We start from the raw sequence: 23,625 nt of genomic DNA, 5'->3' as shown, positions 1-23,625 counted from the left end.
CTTCTGCCAAATGTATACACACAATTCCCCAGATTTTGCACACACACACACAGCTCTCTGTTGCATTGCTTCCCTATTAGCATATTCTCTCTCTCTCTCCACCACACACACATAGAAACAAACATGGAGTGGCGGCTCATTTGAATAAGACATAGCCCAGTGTAATACTGTCTGCTTTCAACACCCTGCATTTACACAAATCCACCAGTCCAAATTGGTTCAATATTTTCTAAGCAATATGATTATGGTGATCATCTGAATTCCATGGCAACATATGAGAAATGAGAAACACCAGGTGACATCAGAGTACTGACACACACACACACACTCACAAACGTGCAGACATGAACATACACGTGCACACACACACACAAAGATAAAACATTTTGTCTATCTAATTATCATGATATTTTGGATTACTCTAAAGGTCATCATTTTCTTCTCCATAAAGACTTCAGAATGATTTGGAGAAACCGCCTGAAACCGCCTGAATCATGGAAAAGCGAGCTCCTTGTGGTGGATTAAGTGTACATGATCTCTTAGAAGTCTGAAACAATATTATGAATAATATTCTGGTCAGATGAACAACATTATTCTAAAGCAGATTCTGCTTTGTCCTCTGCGAAACAATAAAACATGTAATTCAAATCGTATTTAAAAACAAATGAGTTTAACCACTTGTGGCAAACAGGATTATCTCACAGTCCTCTGAGTTCACAGTAAGATCACGCATCAGACCAGCGCTAAATTACATATTTTACAATTACATCAACAATACAAGCTGAGGGCATAACTCGATTACTTTTGCTCTGATTACAGTATTGGTGAACACTCGCTGTCAACGCATAAAAACTCCCCCCTGAATGAATGCCTATAAAGTAGCAATGTGTGACGGTGGGATCTGGGGAGAAATCTTTATGTTTGAATAATCGTTCATACAGAAAGCTAATTGTTTGTGAGTTTGAACAGATTTATCCTAGCCAGCAGGCTGCGTTGAGTGAAGGGAATCCGATATACAATGTGTCACATAGAAAGGTAAACAGGATTTTGAACTCTCTCTATCTTCCGCAACTGTCTTACTGAATGAAGCATTCCCTCTAGTGAGGGGTACAGTACTTAACCTTTGCCCGCTCCATGTCAGATTGATTAACCTTCCGCCTCCCGGAGCACCACTTTGAACCTCATCGACAAGGCCTACTGGTTCCAGTCAGCAGCCATTGCTTCCCTGCCCTGCCCTGTCCTGTCCTGTCTGAAAACAGCCATTTGTCACGTGTCTGTCCAGCAGCCAGTCATTTAATTTAAGGGGTTGGCTTCCCTCAAAAATGTCACATTAACTCCTGATCTGGCATCTTGTCCGTCTTTTTAATAATGTGTGCTACATGTTGGATTGCCTGGGTAATCACAAGGTTAATTGCATGAAATGACAGCTTGTCTGCTATGTAGCAAGCCAACCACTGGAAATGTAGGTAATAGATTTTACCCAGATAACGTTCTGAGAACCATATGTTTCTTAGAGCTTGATGAGAGTGTGGTTGTCCTATGATTATTTTGCATGCAACCTTCTCATAATGCTATGGGAATGGTGCAGGATACTCAGCTAGCACATAATGTTCTGGGAAACATGTGTTTCTAAGAGCTTGCTTGGTGAGGGCGTGGTTTTCCTATGGTTATTTTGCATTAAACCTTCCCACAACGTTCTGGGAATTGTGCAGGACACCCAACTAGAACATAACGTTCTGAGAACCACATGCTTCTTAGGTGGGAATTTCAGTACCTCAGCATAACGTTTCCTACAGGTTTCCTCATGGTTCTATTTAAAGTCATGTTCCCAAATTGTTCAGAAAACGTTAAGAAACAATGTTCTTTTGTGGGAATTTCAGTACCTCAGCATAACTTTTCCTAAGGTTTCCTCATGTTTCTGTTTAAAGTCATGTTCTCAGAAAATTAAGAAAACATTCCATAAAAACCACAAGAAAACATTATTAATGTTCAAAAAACTTTCTAAAAATGTTATTCAAAGACATAAATTCCGTTCTCATCATCAACAAAACTCTGTCCTCCATCTTGTCAAGTGAGTTGAGGTGTGTTGGCCGTGCCCACTAATTGGCCACACCTGGTCTTAATGAGTGCTTGTTTCTTTTGAAATGGGGTCTAATTGAATACACTAAAATGAACAGATTTCAATGAGTAAAACAAAATAACATGGCATGCTAGTTCTGTCCTGGTGGAGCAGTGGACTAATTCCATGGATAGAAAACAGAAGATCATAGGTTTGAATATCACTGACACCTTGTCACGATAAGAAAAATCTATGTGTTTGCATGATTAATGCCTAAGCAAATTAATTTCCATGTGTCCTATCTGTGCTTGGAGTTTAAAACAGTTAACCTAAGCTAGCAATCTTATTGAAACATTCAGCGAATGTTTTAAGGAAGTTATTCAAAAACCTCCAACTAATCTTTACATTTCATTCAAAACATTCACAACATTTAGAGAATGTTCTCAGAACATTATTTAATTACTTTCAAATAACGTATCATTTCTGTTCTCAGAATGTGAAAGAAAACTCCCAGGATAACTTTCAGGGAACCATAATAAAACATTCTCAGAACCTTCCTGCAACCTAAAGATTTCTGTTTCTAGAACAGGCAAACATTTTATTTCCATTCTCAGAATATTTAAAAAAATCATTTTGTTTTACCGTCAGGAAACGTACGGCTATGTTCCCAGAACCAATGGCAAACCAAAAACATACGTTCCCACAACTTTTAAGAAACATGCTAGCTGGGTACTGTGCTATGATGGCTTCCACCTGTGGACTCATCTGGAATGATTCTTCTCGCCATGGTTGTGATCTGTGAAACATCTGCTAGCCTCACACTCTCACAGCTTGTGTCTGGCTTGTCTGACACTAACGACAGTCTGCTGCCCCCCATGTCTCTCTTAGTGTGTCAGTATCTCTACCTCCATCTCTCTTATGTTTTATATCTGCGTCCATGTCTCACTGTAATATTTATATAAATTTTATATCCGCATCCGTCTTGTTGTATCTTTTATGATGCTAATAGATTCCACACGGAATTATAAACATACTATAAATACATTATGAACACATTAAACAGTTAATGCATGTGAATGGTAGTGGCACCAATTGAACTCTACTAAAGAGCACTTTACACATTTCAAAGGGCCCTTTGAAGGGCTGGTTTTAAGTGTCCTCTTCACTGACAATTACAGAGGTTAAGTTTTTCACTTGAACAAAGACTTTTCTCTCACTTCATTTCGGAATCACTTTCCTGTGCAAGTGACACTCGACCCCTGAGCCTACCAGAAAGTCCCATTTTTTGTACCATACACTTGACATTGGATGAGCGTATAAACAACACATTTCTATGTACTGAAATGTAGCTGTGCGAACTCACTGGCGAGCAAAAGAGCTATTTGTGAATACCTTGTGTGCCTGTTCATAGATATGTATCTGGTACTTGATGTGTCGAAGTTACTTCATCAACCAGATGGATCAATAAGCACAGTTCCCCTGAAGCCCCCGCCAGCTGATCAAATAATAAACCTCCTGTGTTTGACAAAGTAAAGTGACTTTGGGAAAAGGGGCAATACAAACAGACAGAGATATACAATTGTTTTGTTCTATGACAGTTCATAATCCATTTGGAGTGTCAGGGTTGTGGTTGGCCTACATTTAACTCCTATTACTTTGGTTCCATTATTTCTGCAATGATATAATACAACACACCTAAGGTGTCACACTTAAAACAAACTAGGAAAAAAATCCTAACGACCTAGAAATCAAATAACCCTAGGGTTTTTATTTGATCACAGTTCCAGACAATCAACATGTTGCATCATGGGATGTCATGGTGTGAGGAAACCATGGAAACAGAGTGTGAGAGAGAGCCAGAGCTCTTAGGGAGTTGCCATCTGCGACAGTGTCTAGTAAGGTGACAGAGAGGCTAGAGCAATCAGTGGGGTGTACCAGCATGCATTGCAGGGTGGGCAGAACAGTGTAAACCAAAACAGAACCTGATATGACAGTTTTCTTTATACACACACACACACACACACACACTTGGCCATGAGACACCTCCAGTGTTTTACAAGGGAGAAATACTGCTGGCATATTCTTGACATCGAATCATTTGGATGAGTGGTCATTGGTCACCCATTCAAGCCTACAGTATGAAAGTCCTTCTGCTTTGACTTTGCCCAGAGCTAGACATGAATCACTAGTGATGGGGAAAATGCTCAACACATACACGCATAGCCACATATAGCTGAATGGAAGCTCTTTGATGGTGATGGCTGCCGTTGTGTTAAAAAAGGTAAATAAATGACAGTGTATTTTATTTTCTCTCAACACTGGGTTTTAGAGCCTTGAAATCCACATGAAAGCTTCTAGATGAAAGTTGATAGACTGAGATCAACTGTGATGTGAGGGCACTTTTTTTGATTTTACATAACTACTGTAACCTAAATTATATTATAAACTGGGTGGTTCGATCCCTAAATGTTGATTGGCAGCCCTTAGCTGTGGTATATTGGCCATTTTTATTTCATCTTCATTTAACTAGGCAAGTCAGTTAAGAACAAATTCTTACTTTACAATGACGGCCTATCCCGGCCAAACCCTCCCCTAACGACACTGGGCCAATTGTGCACTGCCCTACGGGACTCCCAATCACGGCCAGTTTTGACACAGCCCATGATCGAACCAGGGTCTGTAGTAAGCCTCTAGCACTAAGATGCAGGGCCTTAGACTGCTGCGCCACTCTGGGGGATATATCACACACCCTCTGGCCTTATTGCTTAAATGACAAATTATGTGATCATTTACATTTTTTATTTTATTTAACCTTTTTGTTTTATAACTTTATTTAAGTAGGCAAGTCAGTTAAGAACAAATTCTTATTTACAATGACAGCCTATGGGGAAACAGTGGATTAACTGCCTTGTTCAGGTGCAGAATGCCAGATTTTTACCTTGTCAGCTCAGGGATTCAATCCAGCAACCTTACAGTTACTGGCCCAACGTTCTAACCACTAGGCTACCTGCCACACAACATCATAAGAAGAAATCTGATCAATAAATCAGTGGATTGACGAATCAATCAATGACACTATCCTAAGTGTTTCCACAATGGTAGGAGTCTGACTTGCCAAACAATGTCATTCCTCAAAGAGCTTTGCACTTGGCCCGTCATACCTGTGCCATTAGATACAGTTGAAGTCTGAAGTTTACATACACTTAGGTTGGAGTCATTAAAAAACTCGTTCTTCAACCACTCCACAAATTTCTTGTTAAGAAACTATAGTTTTGGCAAGTCGGTTAGGACATCTACTTTATTTATGACACAAGTAATTTTTCCAACAATTGTTCACAGACAGATTATTTCACTTATAATTCATTGTATCACAATTCCAGTGGGTCAGAAGTTTACATACAATAAATTGGCTGTGCCTTTAAACAGCTTGGAAAATTACAGAAAATGATGTCATGGCTTTAGAAGCTTCTGATAGCCTAATTGACATAATTTGAGTCAACTGGAGGTGTACCTGTGGATGTATTTCAAGGCCTACCTTCAAACTCAGTGCCTCTTTGCTTGACATCATGGGAAAATCAAAATAAATCAGCCAAGACCTCTGAATTTGTTTTTCCAAACGCCTAAAGGTACCACGTTCATCTGTACAAACAATAGTACGCAAGTATAAACACCAAAGTATCTATATCCACAATAAAACAAGTCATATATCGACATAACCTGAAAGGCCGCTCAGCAAGGAAGAAGCCACTTCTCCAAACCGACAAAAAAAGCCAGACTACGGTTTGAAACTGCACATGGGGACAAAGATTGTACTTTTTGGAGAAATGTCCTCTGGTCTGATGAAACAAAAATAGAAGGATACCCAAAAACGTTTGACCCAAGTTAAACAATTTAATTTCTCTCTACAATTATTCTGACATTTCACATTCTTAAAATAAAGTGGTGATCCTAACTGACCTAAGACAGGGAATTTTTACTAGGATTATGTCACGCCCTGACCTGATTATTCTTTGTTTTCTTTATATATTTTGGTTAGGTCAGGGTGTGACATGGGTGATGTATGTGTTTTTGTACTGTCTAGGGGTTTTGTAGGTTTATGGGGTTGTTTACCATCTAGGTGTTTATGTATGTCTATGTTTGCTTAGATTGGTTCTCAATTAGAGGCAGCTGTTTATCGTTGTCTCTGATTGGGAACCATATTTAGGCAGCCATCTTCTTTGGGTAATTCGTGGGTTATTGTCTATGTGATGTTGCATGTTAGCACTCAGTTTCGATAGCGGTCACGGTCATTTTGTTTGTTTGTTTGTTTGTTTGTTTGTTTGGTGTACTTCGTGTTTTTTCATCATTCATTACAAGTATGTATTCACACCACGCTGCGCTTTGCTCTCCTCACTACGACGATCGTGACAGAATAACCCACCAACAATGGACCAAGCAGTGTGGTAACGGCCAGCAGCAGCAGCGGCAAAGAACGCAGGACTCATGGACTTGGGAGGAGATTCTGGACGCGAAGGACCCTGGGTACAGCCAGGGGAATATCGCCACCCCAAAGCAGAGCCGCCAGAGTCTCCCGTCTGTCCTGAGCCGCCAGAGTCTCCCGTCTGTCCTGAGCCGCCAGAGTCTCCCGTCTGTCCTGAGCCGCCAGAGTCTCCCGTCTGTCCTGAGCCGCCAGAGTCTCCCGTCTGTCCTGAGCCGCCAGAGTCTCCCGTCTGTCCTGAGCCGCCAGAGTCTCCCGTCTGTCCTGAGCCGCCAGAGTCTCCCGTCTGTCCTGAGCCGCCAGAGTCTCCCGTCTGTCCTGAGCCGCCAGAGCCGTCAGCCAGCCAGGAGCCGCCAGAGCGCCTGTCACGCCGGCGAAGACGGAGTCGCCCTCCTGTCCGGAGCCGCCAGAGTCGCTCCTCAGTCCAGAGGCGCCTTTCTGTCCAGTGGCACTCTCTACGATGATCTTCAGTCCGGGGCCCGCTGCGAGGGTCCCCGCTCCTGAGCGGCCACCTAAGTGGGCCAAGACTGAGGTAGAGCAGGGTCCACGTCCCGCACCCGAGCCGCTGCCGTGAAAGAGGCCACCCGGACCCTCCCCTTTAGATTAGGTTTTTGCGGCCGGAGTCCACACCTTTGTCGGGGGGTACTGTCACGCCCTGACCTGAGTATTCTTTGTTTTCTTTATATATTTTGGTTAGGTCAGGGTGTGACATGTGTGATGTATATGTTTTTTGTACTGTCTAGGGGTTTTGTAGGTTTATGTAAGTCGCTCTGGATAAGAGCGTCTGCTAAATGACTTAAATGTAAATGTAAATGTTTATGGGGTTGTTTACCATCTAGGTGTTTATGTATGTCTATGGTTGCCTAGATTGGTTCTCAATTAGAGGCAGCTGTTTATCGTTGTCTCTGATTGGGAACCATATTTAGGCAGCCATCTTCTTTGGGTATTTCGTGGGTTGTTGTCTATGTGATGTTGCATGTTAGCACTCAGTTTCGATAGCGGTCACGTTCGTTTTGTTATTTTGTTTAGTGTACTTCGTGTATTCAGTATGTCTCCTCACTACGACGATCGTGACAGATTAAATGTCAGCAATTGTGAAAAACTGAGTTTAAATATAGTTGGTGAAGGTGTATGTAAATTTCCGACTTCAACTGTATATGACAGCCAGACAGGAAAGTGGTGCTGTTTTAAAGTGTGTAAATACCCTGACCACATTATACTTAACATGGAACAGTACCATCTTTCATAGGCTTGCACCAACATGCTCTGTATAAATTATAAACATTCACACATTTTGGCTACTTTTGGGAAAAAAAGTAGATATTCAAATTGTTAAGGAAGTCAACAGTGCCACCTACTGAGGTCAGACAACAACTGCATTCATCCATTTGAAACAGAACTCAAGTGGATACACATTTAAACATTCTGTGTAGTGCAGGATTAATGCAGTTTTGAATTTTCCTGAAAACACCTGGTTTCCAGTTTGGATTCAATCCAGATGACATTCTAACTGCAATCTGTGAACACTGACAAGACTGTTGTGAAGTCTTACGAGTCAGGGTTATGGCACCCGTTGCTCAACCCAAACAATGGACAGTCTAAAAATGAATGTATTCAAACATTTCACTTTCTAAAACTAGAGGAGAGGAAAGGCTGTAAAGAAAGAATCAGTGCATGCAGTATGTGATGTGTTTGGCCATTTTTGTGGAGGCTATTTGAAGGCTCAAAGAGCTTAGAATGCGAGACTAGATGAAATGCCTCATATCTTATGGAGCACATGTTTGACATGTTTACATACGGAGGTGATCATCATGATGTTTTAAGAACTTCTGAGCTGGGTCGTTTCAAGACAACGAATGAGGGGGATATCAATCAAATCTACTTCATGTCAGCAGGGCCGGTTTAATGCAGGGGCTTACCGGGACTGAAGCCCCTGGACCCAGGCCTGTGGCGAGAGGTAGAAGTAAATAAATCAAAATAAAAGGAAATGTATACCGTATATATATTTTTTTTATTATAAAAGTTTTTTTACTGCAACCGCCAACCACAGGAGGATTCAGGAGCCCACTCTCAATGAGTGTAGACAACCTGCTGCAACTCTGCTAATCATCAGATGGAGGGAGGAGAGGAGGAGGGTAACTGGGGGTGTCCTGCCTTGATTGGGTAACTGATTCATTAAAATAAATAAATAAACTGCATAAAAAGTAAATGTGACTGGTCAATTGTGTGAGTCAGGGGCTGGGCCCAAGAGGCATTTAAAAATTAAACATTAAATTTAAACGTTATTATTATTATTACTATTATTTTAAATCCAACCACAGGAGCCCGCTCTTAATGTTCAAAATACACTAGAGAACATAATTTAGTCACACAGGATCAACAGTTTCTCAAAAAATAACTGGATTGGCCAAATAAAGGAAACACCAACATAGTGTCTAAAGTGGTGTTTGGCCACCACAAGCAACCAGAACAGCTTCAACGCACCTTGGCATAGATTCTACAAGTGGACCGAAACCATGCCAGGAAAATGCTCCCCTCACCATAACATACTATTTGTAGCCCTCTTGTTTTCTGGGGCTCCCAAGTGGTGCAGCGGTCTAAGGCACTGCATCTCAGTGTTAGAGATATCACTATAGATACCTTGGTTTGAATCCAGGCTGTATCACAACCGGCCCTGATTGGGAGTCCCATAGGGCGGTGCACAATTGGCCCAGGTTTGGCTGATGTAGGCCGTCATTCCTGGCACATTTTACATTGAATTGCATTGCTTAATTCCATTACAGACATGTAAACACCTGACAGTCAATCCATCACAACCTTTGATAGCGTTGAGGGAACGCTAAACTGTGGTTCAAATCTAATTTATTTGTCATGTGCCAAATACAACACCTTACAGTGTGTTTGTGTGTGTGTGTTATAATATGACAGATGGCTACGTTCCATACCTCCTGCATCCACTTGTGACAGCTGGCAGGTCAGGGGTACAATGACAAGTTGAGCGACGCTTTAAGAGTCACCTCACGACTTCAACCCCACAGCAAGGCAAAATGTGTAGAGTTTCCTCTTAGACTGAAACACCTGGGTCCTGTTCAATACGACCGGACGAAGAAAACGGACAGAAACAGGTCGAGACTACAAGAACTGTAATGAACACTACCATGTGCTTTCTGCTGAATTACCTCGATTCCACTTTTAAATGTGAATCTAAAAATCCTCAGCATAACATCAAAATAGCAACTGTCTGTGCAGTCTGAATTTGGCTGTTATCCTGAGATAGCCATCTCCAGAAGTCATCCTGTAATCTCTGGCTTTCACACTGTAATCTGTCACTCCATTCTCATTGACAGGCAGCAGAGCAGCCATGGTGATTACGTAAATGGCTGGTTTTAGTTTACAATACCTAATCCGAACCATATTTCATTCCCTGACGTTAAAAATAAGTGTGTGTGTGCGTGTGCGTGCGTGTGTGTGTGGAAGGAGTGTATCCTTTCCTTTCCTCACTGTGCAAGGTCGTTAGAGAGCGTAGTATCAATCCAAAGGAGGACAGACAATCTAGGAAATGAGCTCAGTGAAAGTGCACTACCCTGAGTTGAGATCAGGCCCAAAATATCTGGGCTTGCAAGAATAAAAACAGGGACTGTTTCTGCAGTCTATCCTGGTGGAGAATTTCCACAACAGCTACGAATTAGTTGTAAGCTTTATGGCCTTTGGCAAAGTAAAGGAGTTCACACAATAAATGTATTTATTTTTATTTTGGCCAAATGAAACCATTTTCTTCCCCTATGTTACAGTAACATATCATTGATCTGCCTTAATGGTTACAATTTCCTTATTTCAACCTCAATAGAAACTCTGTCTTGCTCCCTGGCTTTTCATGTTAGCAACCCTCTGGTGACATCCTAACATCTTAGGCTTCCAAGCCTTCCAGTATCACATCAGTCATCACATCAACTACTTGAGAAAACAATGGACTTTGATGTTAGATCCAAGCAAACTCACACACTTACACTTTTCTAAAGACAACACAGTTTTATCATTCATGAACAACCTACTAAAACACATGTAACTGTTTAAGTACATATTGGTATTAGTGCGTCTACAAATGCTGCCCGCTTACTGTTTCCCAAGAGGCCGTGGGGCTCGGACTGCCTCCTCCCTGTCCGTCTGTCTGGCTCCTTCTTCTTCTTGCTCGCCCTCAGGCTCCCAAATCGCTTCATGGGGCACGATGGGACACAAGTATAGTGTATAAACCCAAGTAGAACATATCCGACTAAATAGGAGTTATCGGATTCAATCAAGCCTGAACAAGACCCGATTCAAGCTTCAATGTTCCACTTCTCGCAAAATCCGCACTCCAAAATAATCTGATCCTAGCTCAGGCCAGCCAGGTCATTCTTCTCCTTTAGGAGCTCTGCAAAACTGATCCAAGGACAGTGCTGAGTAGTGACCGTCAATCCACGTGAATGGTCCCAGGGGTACTCTACAATATAGACAGTGTGGAGAGACTGGAGATGTGAGCCAGCCAAATAGTTCACAGTAGAAACATCTGAAGGAAGAGCAAGAAAGTAGCCAGCCAGGCTGAAAGCTTCACTCCCCAGGGGAGAGCTGGCCTCTCATATAAACTTTCAGTGGCGATTCCTCTTAAACACACTTTTTAAGACAAAGAGTTCTGTCCTCCTTTCCCTGAAGCTTCCTCGCTCTCTCTATCTTTTTCTAGCTCTCGCTTTCTCGTTCTACCTCCCTCTCTTTGAATCTTTGTTATATCTGGTCCACAGGCGTCCAGCAGCAAGAGTCCGTGCTGCTGTAGATGGTCATGTACAGCAGTCTGCAGTGTGTGTTGTCCCTTTAAAATAGGCAGCATCACAGAGAGGCTGCTAAAAGGAGACTAATCTCGCTCCCTCTCACACACACACAAACACACTATTTTTCTCTGACAGTTGATTGGCTCTGAGCAAAGCCCTACCAACCCACCCTCCCTACTGCTTCTGCTCTCCTGTTATTCTGGAACTCTCTATCTCTCTCTCTCACAACTTCCCCGCGTAGCGCTTTTCTGGCATGTGCCTGTGTTGACAGGTTCCTAGCAGTATAACGTGGTGAGTTTATTTACAGAACCTCCTCTGCTGATTAAGAGTTCTACTCTCATGAGAGGATAATGAGATGTCTGTTAACCGATATGTGCACACAGTAATGCATGGATTAAGCTCATGCCCCACGCATCCACATCGCTACCTGTAAGGTACAGGCAGACCACAGATCAGTGTGAGAACAAAAAGGTGTGCTGGGAACTACCTGGCTGGTTATACATAGCCAAAGCCCGGGTGGTCCCGAGGATTTTTACCTTGAACAAGACCACCTGTGGAGATAATTTTGTTCAGGGAGATCATCACTAATAACACCTTTGTAAAACCCCAAAGCTTAGGAGACATTAAGCATAATGACACAGTACCTCCTTTTCCACCATCACAGTTTCGTGTGTGTGTGTGTGTGTGTGTGTGTGTGTGTGTGTGTGTGTGTGTGTGTGTGCGTGTGGACTAATTCATTTCATAATTTCTCACGAAAGCAAAAGGTTGATCATTCTTCATGGAAGAGCAGCACACTGCCTCAAAGCTACTGTTCTATTCTCAGCCTCAGCTTGAGCTGGTTTGTACGTACAGATACGCTATCATAATTTGACCCTGCTTCTCAACAGTAAATGGGTATTATTATGTGGATAATAATTAATCAACATTTTTGTAGGAGTTGATACATTTTTCTTTAGGGCAAATCAGGGCAAACCTACACCCAAACAAGGGCACTGCGTTCATCCACCTCTGGCCTGCTCGCCTCCCTACCACTGAGGAAGTACAGTTCCCGCTCAGCCCAGTCAAAACTGTTCGCTGCTCTGGCCCCCCAATGGTGGAACAATGGTGGAACAAACTCCCTCACGATGCCAGGACAGCGGAGTCAATCACCACCTTCCGGAGACACCTGAAACCCCACCTCTTCAAGGAATACCTAGGATAGGATAAAGTAATCCTTCTCACCCCCCCCCCCCCCCCTTAAATGATTTAGATGCACTATTGTAAAGTGGCTGTTCCACTGGATGTCATAAGGTGAATTCACCAATTTGTAAGTCGCTCTGGATAAGAGCGTCTGCTAAATGACTTAAATGTAATGTAAATTTAAGTCTGAAATGATTAAGTGGATATTACAAACTTTAGATTACCTTCAGTCCCATCGTGATGCCGGCGCGTTTTGGACATCTAACCTGTTTTCAACATTGTGGGTTTGTTTGTACAATTGGATTCGTATGCACCAGTCAAAACCTTGGACACACCTACTCATTAAAGGGGTTTTCTTTATTTTTACTATTTTCTACATTGACGAAAAGTAGTGAAGACATCAAAACTATGAAATAACACTAATAAACAAAAAAGTGTTGAACAAATCAAAATATATTTGAGATTTGAGATTCTTCAAAAGAAGCCACCCTTTGCCTTGATGAAAGCTTTGCAAACTCTTGTCATTCAATCAACCAGCTTCACCTGGAATACTTTTCCAACAGTCTTGAAGGAGTTCCCACATATGCACTTGTTGGCTGATTTTCCTTCACTCTGCAGTCCAACTCATCCCAAACCATCTCAATTGGGTCGAGGTCGGGTGATTGTGGAGGCCAGGTCATCTGATGCAGCACTCCATCACTCTCCTTCTTGGTCAAATAGCCCTTACACAGCCTGGAGTTGTGTTGGGTCATTGTCCTGTTGAAAAACAGATGATAGCCCCACTAAGCGCAAATCAGATGGGATGGCGTATCGCTGCAGAATACGGAGTTACAGAGTTTTCTGTACAGCACTTTGAGATATCAGCTGATGTACGAAGGGCTATATAAATAAATTTGATTTGATTTGAGTTAGCCATGATGGTTAAGTGTGAATTCTAAATAAATCACTGACAGTGTCACCAGCAAAGCACTCGCACATCATCACACCTGTCAGGAAAATAACCTCACACTCAACGTCAACAAAACTAAGGAGATGATTGGGACTTCAGCAAACAGCAGAGGGAACACCCCCTATCCACATCGATGGAACAGTAGTGGAGAGGGTAGTAAGTTTTAAGTTCCTCGGCATACACATCACAGACAAACTGAATTGGTCCACCCACACAGACAGCATCGTGAAGAAGGCGCAGCAGCGCCTCTTCAACCTCAGGAGGCTGAAGAAATTCGACTTGTCACCAAAAGCACTCACACACTTCTACAGATGCACAATCGAGAGCATCCTGGTGGGCTGTATCACTGCCTGGTACGGCAACTGCTCCACCCACAACCGTAAGGCTCTCCAGAGGGTAGTGAGGTCTGAACAACGCATCACCGGGGGCAAACTACCTGCCCTCCAGGACACCTACACCACCCGATGTTACAGGAAGGCCATAAAGATCATCAAGGACAACAACCACCCGAGCCACTGCCTGTTCACCCCGCTATCATCCAGAAGGCGAGGTCAGTACAGGTGCATCAAAGCTGGGACCGAGAGACTGAAAAACAGCTTCTATCTCAAGGCCATCAGACTGTTAAACAGCAACCACTAACATTGAGTGGCTGCTGCCAACACACTGACTCAACTCCAGCCACTTTAATAATGGGAATTGATGGGAAATTATGTAAAATATATCACTAGCCACTTTAAACAATGCTACCTAATATAATGTTTACATACCCTACATTATTCATCTCATATGTATACTTATATACTGTACTCTATATCATCTACGGCATCTTTATGTAATACATGTATCACTAGCCACTTTAACTATGCCACTTTGTTTACATACTCATCTCATATGTATATACTGTACTCGATACCATCTACTGTATCTTGCCTATGCTGCTCTGTACCATCACTCATTCATATATCTTTATGTACATATTCTTTATCTCCTTACACTTGTGTATAAGACAGTAGTTTTGGAATTGTTAGTTAGATTACTTGTTGGTTATTACTGCATTGTCGGAACTAGAAGCACAAGCATTTCGCTACACTCGCATTAACATCTGCTAACCATGTGTATGTGACAAATAAAATTTGATTTGATTTGACCTCCTCCTCCATGCTTCACGGTGGGAACCACACATGCAGTGGTCATCTGTTATACCACTCTGCGTCTCACAAAGACACAGCAGTTGGAACCAAAAATGTAGACTAATTTCCACCAGTCTCATGTCCATTTCTTGTGTTTCTTGGCCCAAGCAAGTCTCCTCCTCTTATTGGTGTCCTTTAGTAGTGGTTTCTTTGCAGCAATTCGACCATGAAGGCATGATTCTCTCAGTCTCCTCTGAACAGTTGATGTTGAGATGTGTCTGTTACTTGAACACTGTGAAATATTTATTTGGGCTGCAATCTGAGGTGCAGTTACCTCTAATGAGCAGAGGTAACTCTGGGTCTTCCTTTCCTGTGGCGGTTCTCATGCGAGCCAGTTTCATTATATTGCTCTGGGATTCGAACTAGCAACCTTTCGGTTACCGGCCTAACACTATAACCGCTAGGCTACCAACCCCCCACTGTCCTTTGGCCTGACGAGGTTAAACCTTGAATACACTACAATTTGCATTTCCGGCAGCGCAGTGATCAAATTAAGATAGCAGATCTGTAGGGAGCAGTGTTTAGTGAGGGGGTGATATTTATAGACTGTTGAGTCTTTCTTTGGGAAGTCTATGCTTGACTGAACACTGGCAGGTGCAGGGGTACGTGCGGGAGGGAGAAAAAATTGTTCCGTGGAAGCAGCAGTCAGTCCGGAAAACTCAGCAAGAGAGGAGCGACAACACAGAGCCGGTTGTATTGTACACATCATGGGCTAAGGAAGTTAGAGAATCAAGAGAATTATAAAGCAAAACTGTAATAACACTATAATTGCACAAAGCTCTTCATGCCTACCTGGGAGCCAAAGTTCATAATTAAATTTGGCGAAAAAGCGATCAGGAATAATCCCCCCAAATATAGAATTATAGCGCAGCAGGAGTTCATAGTTCTTTGTTACTACGGAGAGACGTTTGATGGGTTAATTAACATAATTAATATAGTCTACTTATAATGCAGTTGCGTAATAGTACAAAACAAATAACAGTAGATGATGCATTCGGAAAGTATTCAGACCCCTTCCCTTTTCCACATTTTATTACGTTACAGCCGTATTCTAAAATGTATGAAATGAATGTTTTTCCTCATCAATCTACACACAATACCCAATAATGACAAAGCAAAAACAGTTTGGGGGATTTTTTTGCAAATGTATTAAAAATGTAAAAAAACAGAAATACCTTATTTACATAAGGATTCAGACTCATTGCTATGAGACTCAGAATTGAGTCCAGGTGAATCCTGTTTCCATTGATCATCCTTGAGATGTTTCTACAACTTGATTGGAGTCCTCCTGTGGCAAATTCAATTGATTGGACATGATTTGTAAAGGCACACACCTGTCTATATAAGGCCCCACAGTTGACAGTGCATGTCAAAGCAAAATTCAAGCCATGAGGTCGAAGGGATTGTCCGTAGAGCTCCGAGACAGGATTGTGTCAAAGCACAGATCTGGGAGAGGGTACCAAAAAATGTCTGCAGCATTGAAGGTCCCCAAGATCATTCTTAAATGGAAGAAGTTTGAAACCACCAAGACTATTCCTAGAACTGTACCCTCAGCCAAACTCGGGGGAGATGGGCCTTGGTCAGAGAGGTGACCAAGAACCCGATGGCCACTCTGACAGAGCTCCAGAGCTCCTCTGTGGAGATGGGAGAACCTTCCAATCAGGCCTTTATGGTAGAGTGGCCAGACAGAAGCCACTCCTCAGTAAAAGGTATATGACAGCCCACTTGGAGTTTGCCAAAAGGCACCCAAAGGACTGTCAGACCATGAGACACAAGATTCTCTGGTCTGATGAAACCAAGATTTAACTCTTTGGCCTAAATGCCAAGCGTCACGTCTGGAGGAAACTAGGCACCATCCCTACTATGAAGCATGGTGGTAGCAGCATCATGCTATTGGGATGTTGTTCAGCAGCAAGGACTGGGAGACTAGTCAGGATCGAGGAAAAGCAAAGTACAGAGGCAGCTTTAATGAAAACTTGCTCCAGAGCGCTCAGAACCTAAGACTGGGGCGAAGGTTCACCTTCAAACAGGACAACGACCCTAAGCACACGCCAAGACAAGGCAGGAGTGTCTTTGGGACATGTCCCTGAATGTCCTTGAGTAGCCCAGCCAGAGCCCGGACTTAAACTTGATCGATCATCTCTGGAGAGATCAGTAAATAGCTGTGCAGGTGTGCCAAGCTTGTAACGTTATACCCAAGAAGACCCAAGGTTATAATCGTTGCCAAAGGTATTTCAACAAATTACGGAGTAAAAAGTCTGAATACGTATGTAAATGTGATATTTCAGCAAACATTGTTTTTGCTTTGTCATTATGGGATAGTATGTGTAGATTGATGAGGGGAAATGTTATCCAAGTCAAGGGGTCTGAATACTTTCCGAATGCACTGTATGTTGTTACAGTACCAATTAAATTATGTAATTATCTACATCCATCCAATGTGGTTAAGTACTACTACCATTAAAGGCTGTTGCCATGGGTTCAGTTCAATGCTCCCAAAACATGAATAAATGAACAATGATGGAAAATGTGTGGAAAAACAAGTATTTGGGAAAAAAGGAGTCCCCTGGTGAGAGATTATCGTCTACAGCACATAATCCATTCTGATCAAGCCAAGGACACACAACATCCTCTTCATCAGAGTGAGATAGTCCATATAGTGTGATACGATACCTACATAGGGCTGTACGGTGACCGTATTATTGCCACACCGGTGGTCACGAGTCATGATCACAGTCAAATTCCACATGACCATTTAGTCACGGTAATTAGGCTTCTACAAGCGCAGATGCTACTGATGGTCATTGGTAGCCTACCAAACATGCTAACTGCCTGATACTCAACACTCTATTGTCTCTCTAATCGCTCTGACATCAATGCAAATGTAATCAAAAATCAAACACTTCATGAGAACCCATGGGCTCATGTTTGAGTAACATTTCTATAGGCTATGCAATTACGTGAGAAAACAGTGTGTGCCTCCATTAAAAAGAGGAGGATCCCATCAGCGTTCTATAGGCTAGGCTTAGTATATTTATTTCTCAACTTTACAACAGGAGTATAGCATACCTGGCTTGTCATGAAAATGAATCACTAGAAAAGCGCCCTCAATTCGCTATTTAAGTGCATAGATTACATATATTTTACTTCTTTTTTCCCCCTGCCCGTTTTGAGACAGGTGCATGATAATGGTCCATTCTAAATCAAAACAAATTTCACACTTACAGAATGTTATTATTATAATAATTTTTTACCCCTTTTTCTCACCAAATGGTAGTTACAGTCTTGTCTCATCACTGCAACTCCCGTACGGACTCGGGAGAAGTGATGGTCGAGAGCCATGTGTCCTCTGAAACCCAACCAAGCCGCACTGCTTCATGACACAATGCCCACTTAACCCGGAAGCCAGCCACACCAATGTGTCGGAGGAAACACTGCACACCTGACTCCTCTGCACACCTGACGACTGTGTCGAAGTGCACCTCGCCCGGCCCCCCACCGGAGTCGTTAGTGCACGATGTGACAAGGACATCCCTGCCAGCTGCGACAGATCGGCCAGCTGCGACAGATCCTGGACTCAAACCAGGAATCTCTAGTGGCACAGCGAGCACTGTGATGCAGTGCTTTACACCACTGTGCCACTCAAACGGCCACAGTATATTATTTAGAATAAGTATAGGTCAGATTAAATCAAGAATATTCTGATGGGTGACAATATTGGACTATCACTTGTGAATAATATATTATCACTTGTGAATGATGCCCAGCTTGGGTGCAATAAAGCAAGAGAGAGTGCATGCCTTTTTTTGGCAACTTTAAAAAATCATAATCGCACACCTCATGTAGCCTAGCCCATAGGCCTATACATTTTGATAAGGTTTGTATCACAAATAGATTGGCCAAATAACTTCTTAAAATTAAGCACACTAATCCCCTTTACAACTAGCGTACATAAGCAGTGTGTGAGTTTCTAGTTTGGGGAAGGTAAAAATGCATACATATTAAAATGCACCTTCATAATAGAAGCATTAAATGCAAAATCACATTTGTGGTCACTTTTGAGAATGGTGTTTTCTAGCTCATTGATTGCATTTTGGAACATTGGTGCTTAAATCCTACTGCCATGTGCTGTGCTTATAATGTGAAGAAATAGCCTAATAGTTTATCAACATTTTAAGCTAAATGTTCTGATCTGTTGCGTCAGCCACATTGCGTAAAATCTGTTTTTTTTATGCAAGTGGTTGTATTACTTTGGGATCTATCACATCCCACAACTGTCCCAGACTATGTTCGGAACATTCATTTCTAGCACAGTGTAGAATAGGTCAACTTTTGTACCATGGGGCATAGTAGATTGACATAGGCTTGTGCTTTTGCTGTTTGTTAGGCCGACTCATCTTGTTGGCTAACGAAAAGTAAATGTGGACAGTTTTTCCAATATCTTCAATATGCACCTCGGAATTGTATACGGATGTGCACAGTTCCATCCCCGATGTGTCTGTCTTCACTTGTAGCCTGTGAGAAAGACCTGATCAAGTGACGGCATTGGCTAATGAGAAATGAGCTATCTGAGAGAGTCATGTAACTGAGAGGTGTTTCAGAGCATGCAGCCGGGAGAAGGAAATTATGATTATTATATTCAGCCCAAGGGCACAACGGCCACAAAGCCATGGATTTTTTTAGAGGGTATGCCACCGGGAAATTCCAGGCATGATCAAGTGCTTGTCAAATTGTGAATGAGAGACTGATGAAGTGTGTACCACATGCACACAAAAAACAAAGCAGAGGTCAAGTTGGTGGTTGAAGATATCCCTCTAGTGGTGTGGGGGCTGTGCTTTGACAAAGTGGGTGGGGTTATATCTTTCCTGTTTGGCCCTGCCCGGGGGTGTCCTCGGATGGGGCCACAGTGTCTCCTGACCCCTCCTGTCTCAGCCTCCAGTATTTATTCTGCAGTAGTTTATGTGTCGGGGGGCTAGGGTTAGTTTGTTATATCTGGAGTACTTCTCCTGTCCTATTCGGTGTCCTGTGTGAATTTAAGTGTGCTCTCTCTAATTCTCTTTTTTTCTCTCTCTCGGACGACCTGAGCCCTAGGACCTTGCCTCAGGACTACCTGACATGATGACTCCTTGCTGTCCCAGTCCACCTGGCCGTGCTGCTGCTCCAGTTTCAACTGTTCTGCCTTATTATTATTGGACCATGCTGGTCATTTATGAACATTTGAACATCTTGGCCATGTTCTGTTATAATCTCCACCCGGCACAGCCAGAAGAGGACTGGCCACCCCACATAGCCTGGTTCCTCTCTAGGTTTCTTCCTAGGTTTTGGCCTTTCTAGGGAGTTTTTCCTAGCCACCGTGCTTCTACACCTGCATTGCTTGCTGTTTGGGGTTTTAGGCTGTGTTTCTGTACAGCACTTTGAGATATCAGCTGATGTACGAAGGGCTATATAAATAAATTTGATTTGATTTGGTCATGCCTTTCATGCAACTTTTTTCAAATCATCATTAGAGTCACATCATGCAGCTTAAAAATGTATAAAAAAATCTAAACATATAGCCTAACATTTGCATTACAACTAAAGTTGCATAAATAACTCTAAATTAAGTATAATAGGAGGAACTGTTTCTTTGTTAATAACCTCTTGAAACTCTAGGGGCGCTATATCATTTTTGGATAAAAAGACGTGCCCGTTTTAAGCGCAATATTTTGTCACAAAAAGATGCTCGACTATGCATATAATTGATAGCTTTGGAAAGAAAACACTGAGGTTTCCAGAACTGCAAAGATATTCTCTGTGCGTGCCCTAGAACGTGAGCTACAGGCAAAACCAAGATGCAACGGCATCCAGGAAATCAGCAGGATTTTTGAGGCTCCGTTTTCCATTGTCTCCTTATATGGCTGTGAATGCGAGATGAATGAGCCTGCCCTTTCTGTCGTTTCCCCAAGGTGTCTGCAGCATTGTGACGTATTTGTAGGCATATCATTGGAAGATTGACCATAAGAGACCACATTTACCAGGTGTCCGCCCGGTGTCCTGCGCCGAAATTGGTGCGCAAACCTCAGCTGCAAGTATTTTTCCATGGAATTCAGAGAAGAAAGCAGGCTTCCACGAACGATATATCAATGAAGAGATATGTGAAAAAACACCTTGAGGATTGATTCCAAACAACGTTTGCCATGTTTCGGTCGATATTATGGAGTTAATTCGGAAAAAGTTTGACGTTGTTGGTGACTGAATTTTCGGTTCGTTTTGGTAGCCAAATGTGATGTACAAAACGGAGCGATTTCTCCTACACAAAGATTCTTTCAGGAAAAACTGAACATTTGCTATGTAACTGAGAGTCTCCTCATTGAAAACATCCGAAGCTCTTCAAAGGTAAATGATTTTATTTATTTGGTTATCTGGTTTTTGTGAAAATGTTGCGTGCTAAATGCTACTCAAAATGCTAAGCTAGCTTAGCATACTCTTACACAAATTAGTGAATAGCTATGGTTCAAAAGCATATTTTGAAAATCTGAGATGACAGTGTTGTTAAGAAAAGGCTAAGCTTGAGAGCAGGCGCATTATTTTCATTTTATTTGCGATTTTCAGAAATCGTTAACGTTACATTATGCTAATGAGCTTGAGGCTATAACTGTATACAGGTTTTTTCATAGCCAAACGTGAACAAAACGGAGCGATTTGTCCTACACAAATAATATTTTTTGAAAAACTGAACATTTGCTATCTAACTGAGAGTCTCCTCATTGAAAACATCTGAAGTTCTTCAAAGGTAAATGATTTTATTTGAATTATTTTCTTGTTTTTGTGAAAATGTTGCTGGCTGAATTCTAGGCTTATAGCTATGTTAGCAATCAATACTCTTACACAAATGCTTGTTTAGCTATGGTTGAAAAGCATATTTTGAAAATCTGAGATGACAGTGTTGTTAACAAAAGTCTAAGCTTGAAAGCAAATATATTTATTTCATTTCATTTGCGATTTTCATGAATAGTTAACGTTGCGTTATGCTAATGAGCTTGAGGCTATAAATAGAATCCCGGATCCGGGATTGCGCGACGCAACAGGTTAAAACCTCTACGGGATCGGTGTCCCTATACCGGGACGGTCACACCCTGATCTGTTTCACCTGTTCTCGTTATTGTCTCCACCCCCTCCAGGTGTCACTTGTTTTCCCCAGTGTATTTATCCCTGTGTTTCCTGTCTCTCTGTGCCAGTTTGTCTTGTATGTCCAAGCCTACCAGCGGTTTTACCGTTTTCTTCCTTTGCCTTTTCTCCATTTGCTAGACCTCCCGGTTTTGACCCTTGCTTGTTTGCTGGACTCCATGCCCGCCTGCCTGATCATTCTGCCTACCCTGACCTCGAGCCTGCCTGCCCTTCGGTACCTCCTGAACTCTGAACTGGTTTTGACCTTTTGCCTGTCCACGATCATTCTCTTGCCTACTCCCTTTGGATATATTAAACATCTTAAACACACACCATCTGCCTCCTGTGTCTGCATCTGGTTCTCGCCTTGTGTCATCATAAGGACGGTTGAGCTAATGTGTGCTAATGTGATTAGCATGACGTTGTAAGTAACAAAAACATTTCCCAGGACATAGACATGTCTTATATGGACAGAAAGCTTAAAGTCTTGTTAATAAGAAAAAATAAACTTGTTTTTTGTTTATATTATCTTTTACCAGATCCTTTCAAATGGTATCAATAATATGCATATCCTTGCTTCAGGTCCTGAGCTACAGGCAGTTAGATTTGGGCATGTCATTTTAGGAGAAAATTGTAATAAAAAAAGGGTCAGATCCATAAGAGGTTTTAACCGCTCAACACAGAATAGCTGCATATTTACACTCCCTCAAATCATATGGAAAACATATCCTTTCTATTTTATTTGTTCAATTGTATTCTTCATACTATAAAATAATATAAAATACTCCCACGGAATTCTAAGCAAATCTTGTCTGCTAAATTAAGTAGTGTAGCCCACGGCAATATGGCATAGCCAGATCATGGCCTAACATAAGGACAACTCATAGTATGCTATTCGGTTCTCCTTAAATACAGTACATTTTCCTCATATCATGTTTCTTTAGACCTGTCTAAAATAAATTCTGGATTTATTGTGATGGTGTAGGCTATATTACATGGATTTAATAGACTTTTTAAAATGTAGATGTTCCAAAGATCTGCATCAGTGGCTTGTAGGTTTGGAAGCCAGGAGATCCTAAATGTGTGTTAATTAACAATCAATTACCATTAGCAGCAGTTATTTACTTGACAATCACCGGCTGACAACATGTCATGACCGCCACAGCCCTATACCTACATTATATTTTCATTCAGTTCAAATAACTGAATAGTTATTTTGCCTGAATTTATCATCAACACATCAAACAAAGTCAAGCCACTTCGATTGTTCAATTATTCTAAATATACATCAACATTTCCCTAGGATCATAAGGCCTTTGATGCCCATTGTCACCCCAAAACTGCAACAGAGACAAAGTAAAATGGCTTGACCCTTCTTCAAAAGGCAGTGTTTGTCTGCCTTATATAATCAGAATTAAATAGGCTCTGATGGATCTCCACTCTTATCCATCATGTCCCTGTCTCTCCCCTGTTATTTCCTGTTTAGGGGGCACTAATGTGCTGGTTAATCTCCCAAACAACCTCATTTAAATCAGAAAAAAGTGTTTTCCTGTGAACAGGGTTAAACTAATCCCTCCCAAAATCCTGTCCTGAGTCCTGACTTTTTGGAACTGAAATGCAATTAGGAGTACATGCCAAAGAGAGGGGGAGAGAGGTAGAGAGGGAGAGAGGGAGAGGGGGCGCAAATGAGAAAGGGCAAACAAGATAGAGAGGTTGTGAGAAATGTCCTTGACTTTGCCTGACCGCTTGGACATTTAGCTCAGAATTCTTTCAAGTACTGTTGCTACACATTCACCAGATAAATGCACAATATAGATATCAAG

At 42.0% G+C, this 23,625-nt stretch overlaps 1 protein-coding gene across 2 annotated transcripts in view; it reads right to left on the bottom strand.

The window, feature by feature from the left end:
* prkag2a (protein kinase, AMP-activated, gamma 2 non-catalytic subunit a) overlaps positions 1-23,625 on the bottom strand; it is a 126,496-nt gene that overhangs the window by 61,310 nt on the left and 41,561 nt on the right. The window contains exon 1 of one of the 2 annotated variants that reach the window (XM_064949523.1): positions 10,654-11,447. The exons of the other annotated variant lie outside the window; for it this stretch is intronic. Within the exon in view, the coding sequence (XP_064805595.1) occupies positions 10,654-10,753 (100 nt within the window). The 5' untranslated portion in view covers positions 10,754-11,447. Of the gene's footprint in view, positions 1-10,653; positions 11,448-23,625 lie in introns of those variants that run through there. 2 annotated transcript variants of the gene reach the window in all.

Source organism: Oncorhynchus masou, chromosome 30, assembly GCF_036934945.1.
Source record: "Oncorhynchus masou masou isolate Uvic2021 chromosome 30, UVic_Omas_1.1, whole genome shotgun sequence".
Classification (NCBI taxonomy): domain Eukaryota; kingdom Metazoa; phylum Chordata; class Actinopteri; order Salmoniformes; family Salmonidae; genus Oncorhynchus; species Oncorhynchus masou.
This window is presented reverse-complemented; position numbering and strand designations above follow the sequence as displayed.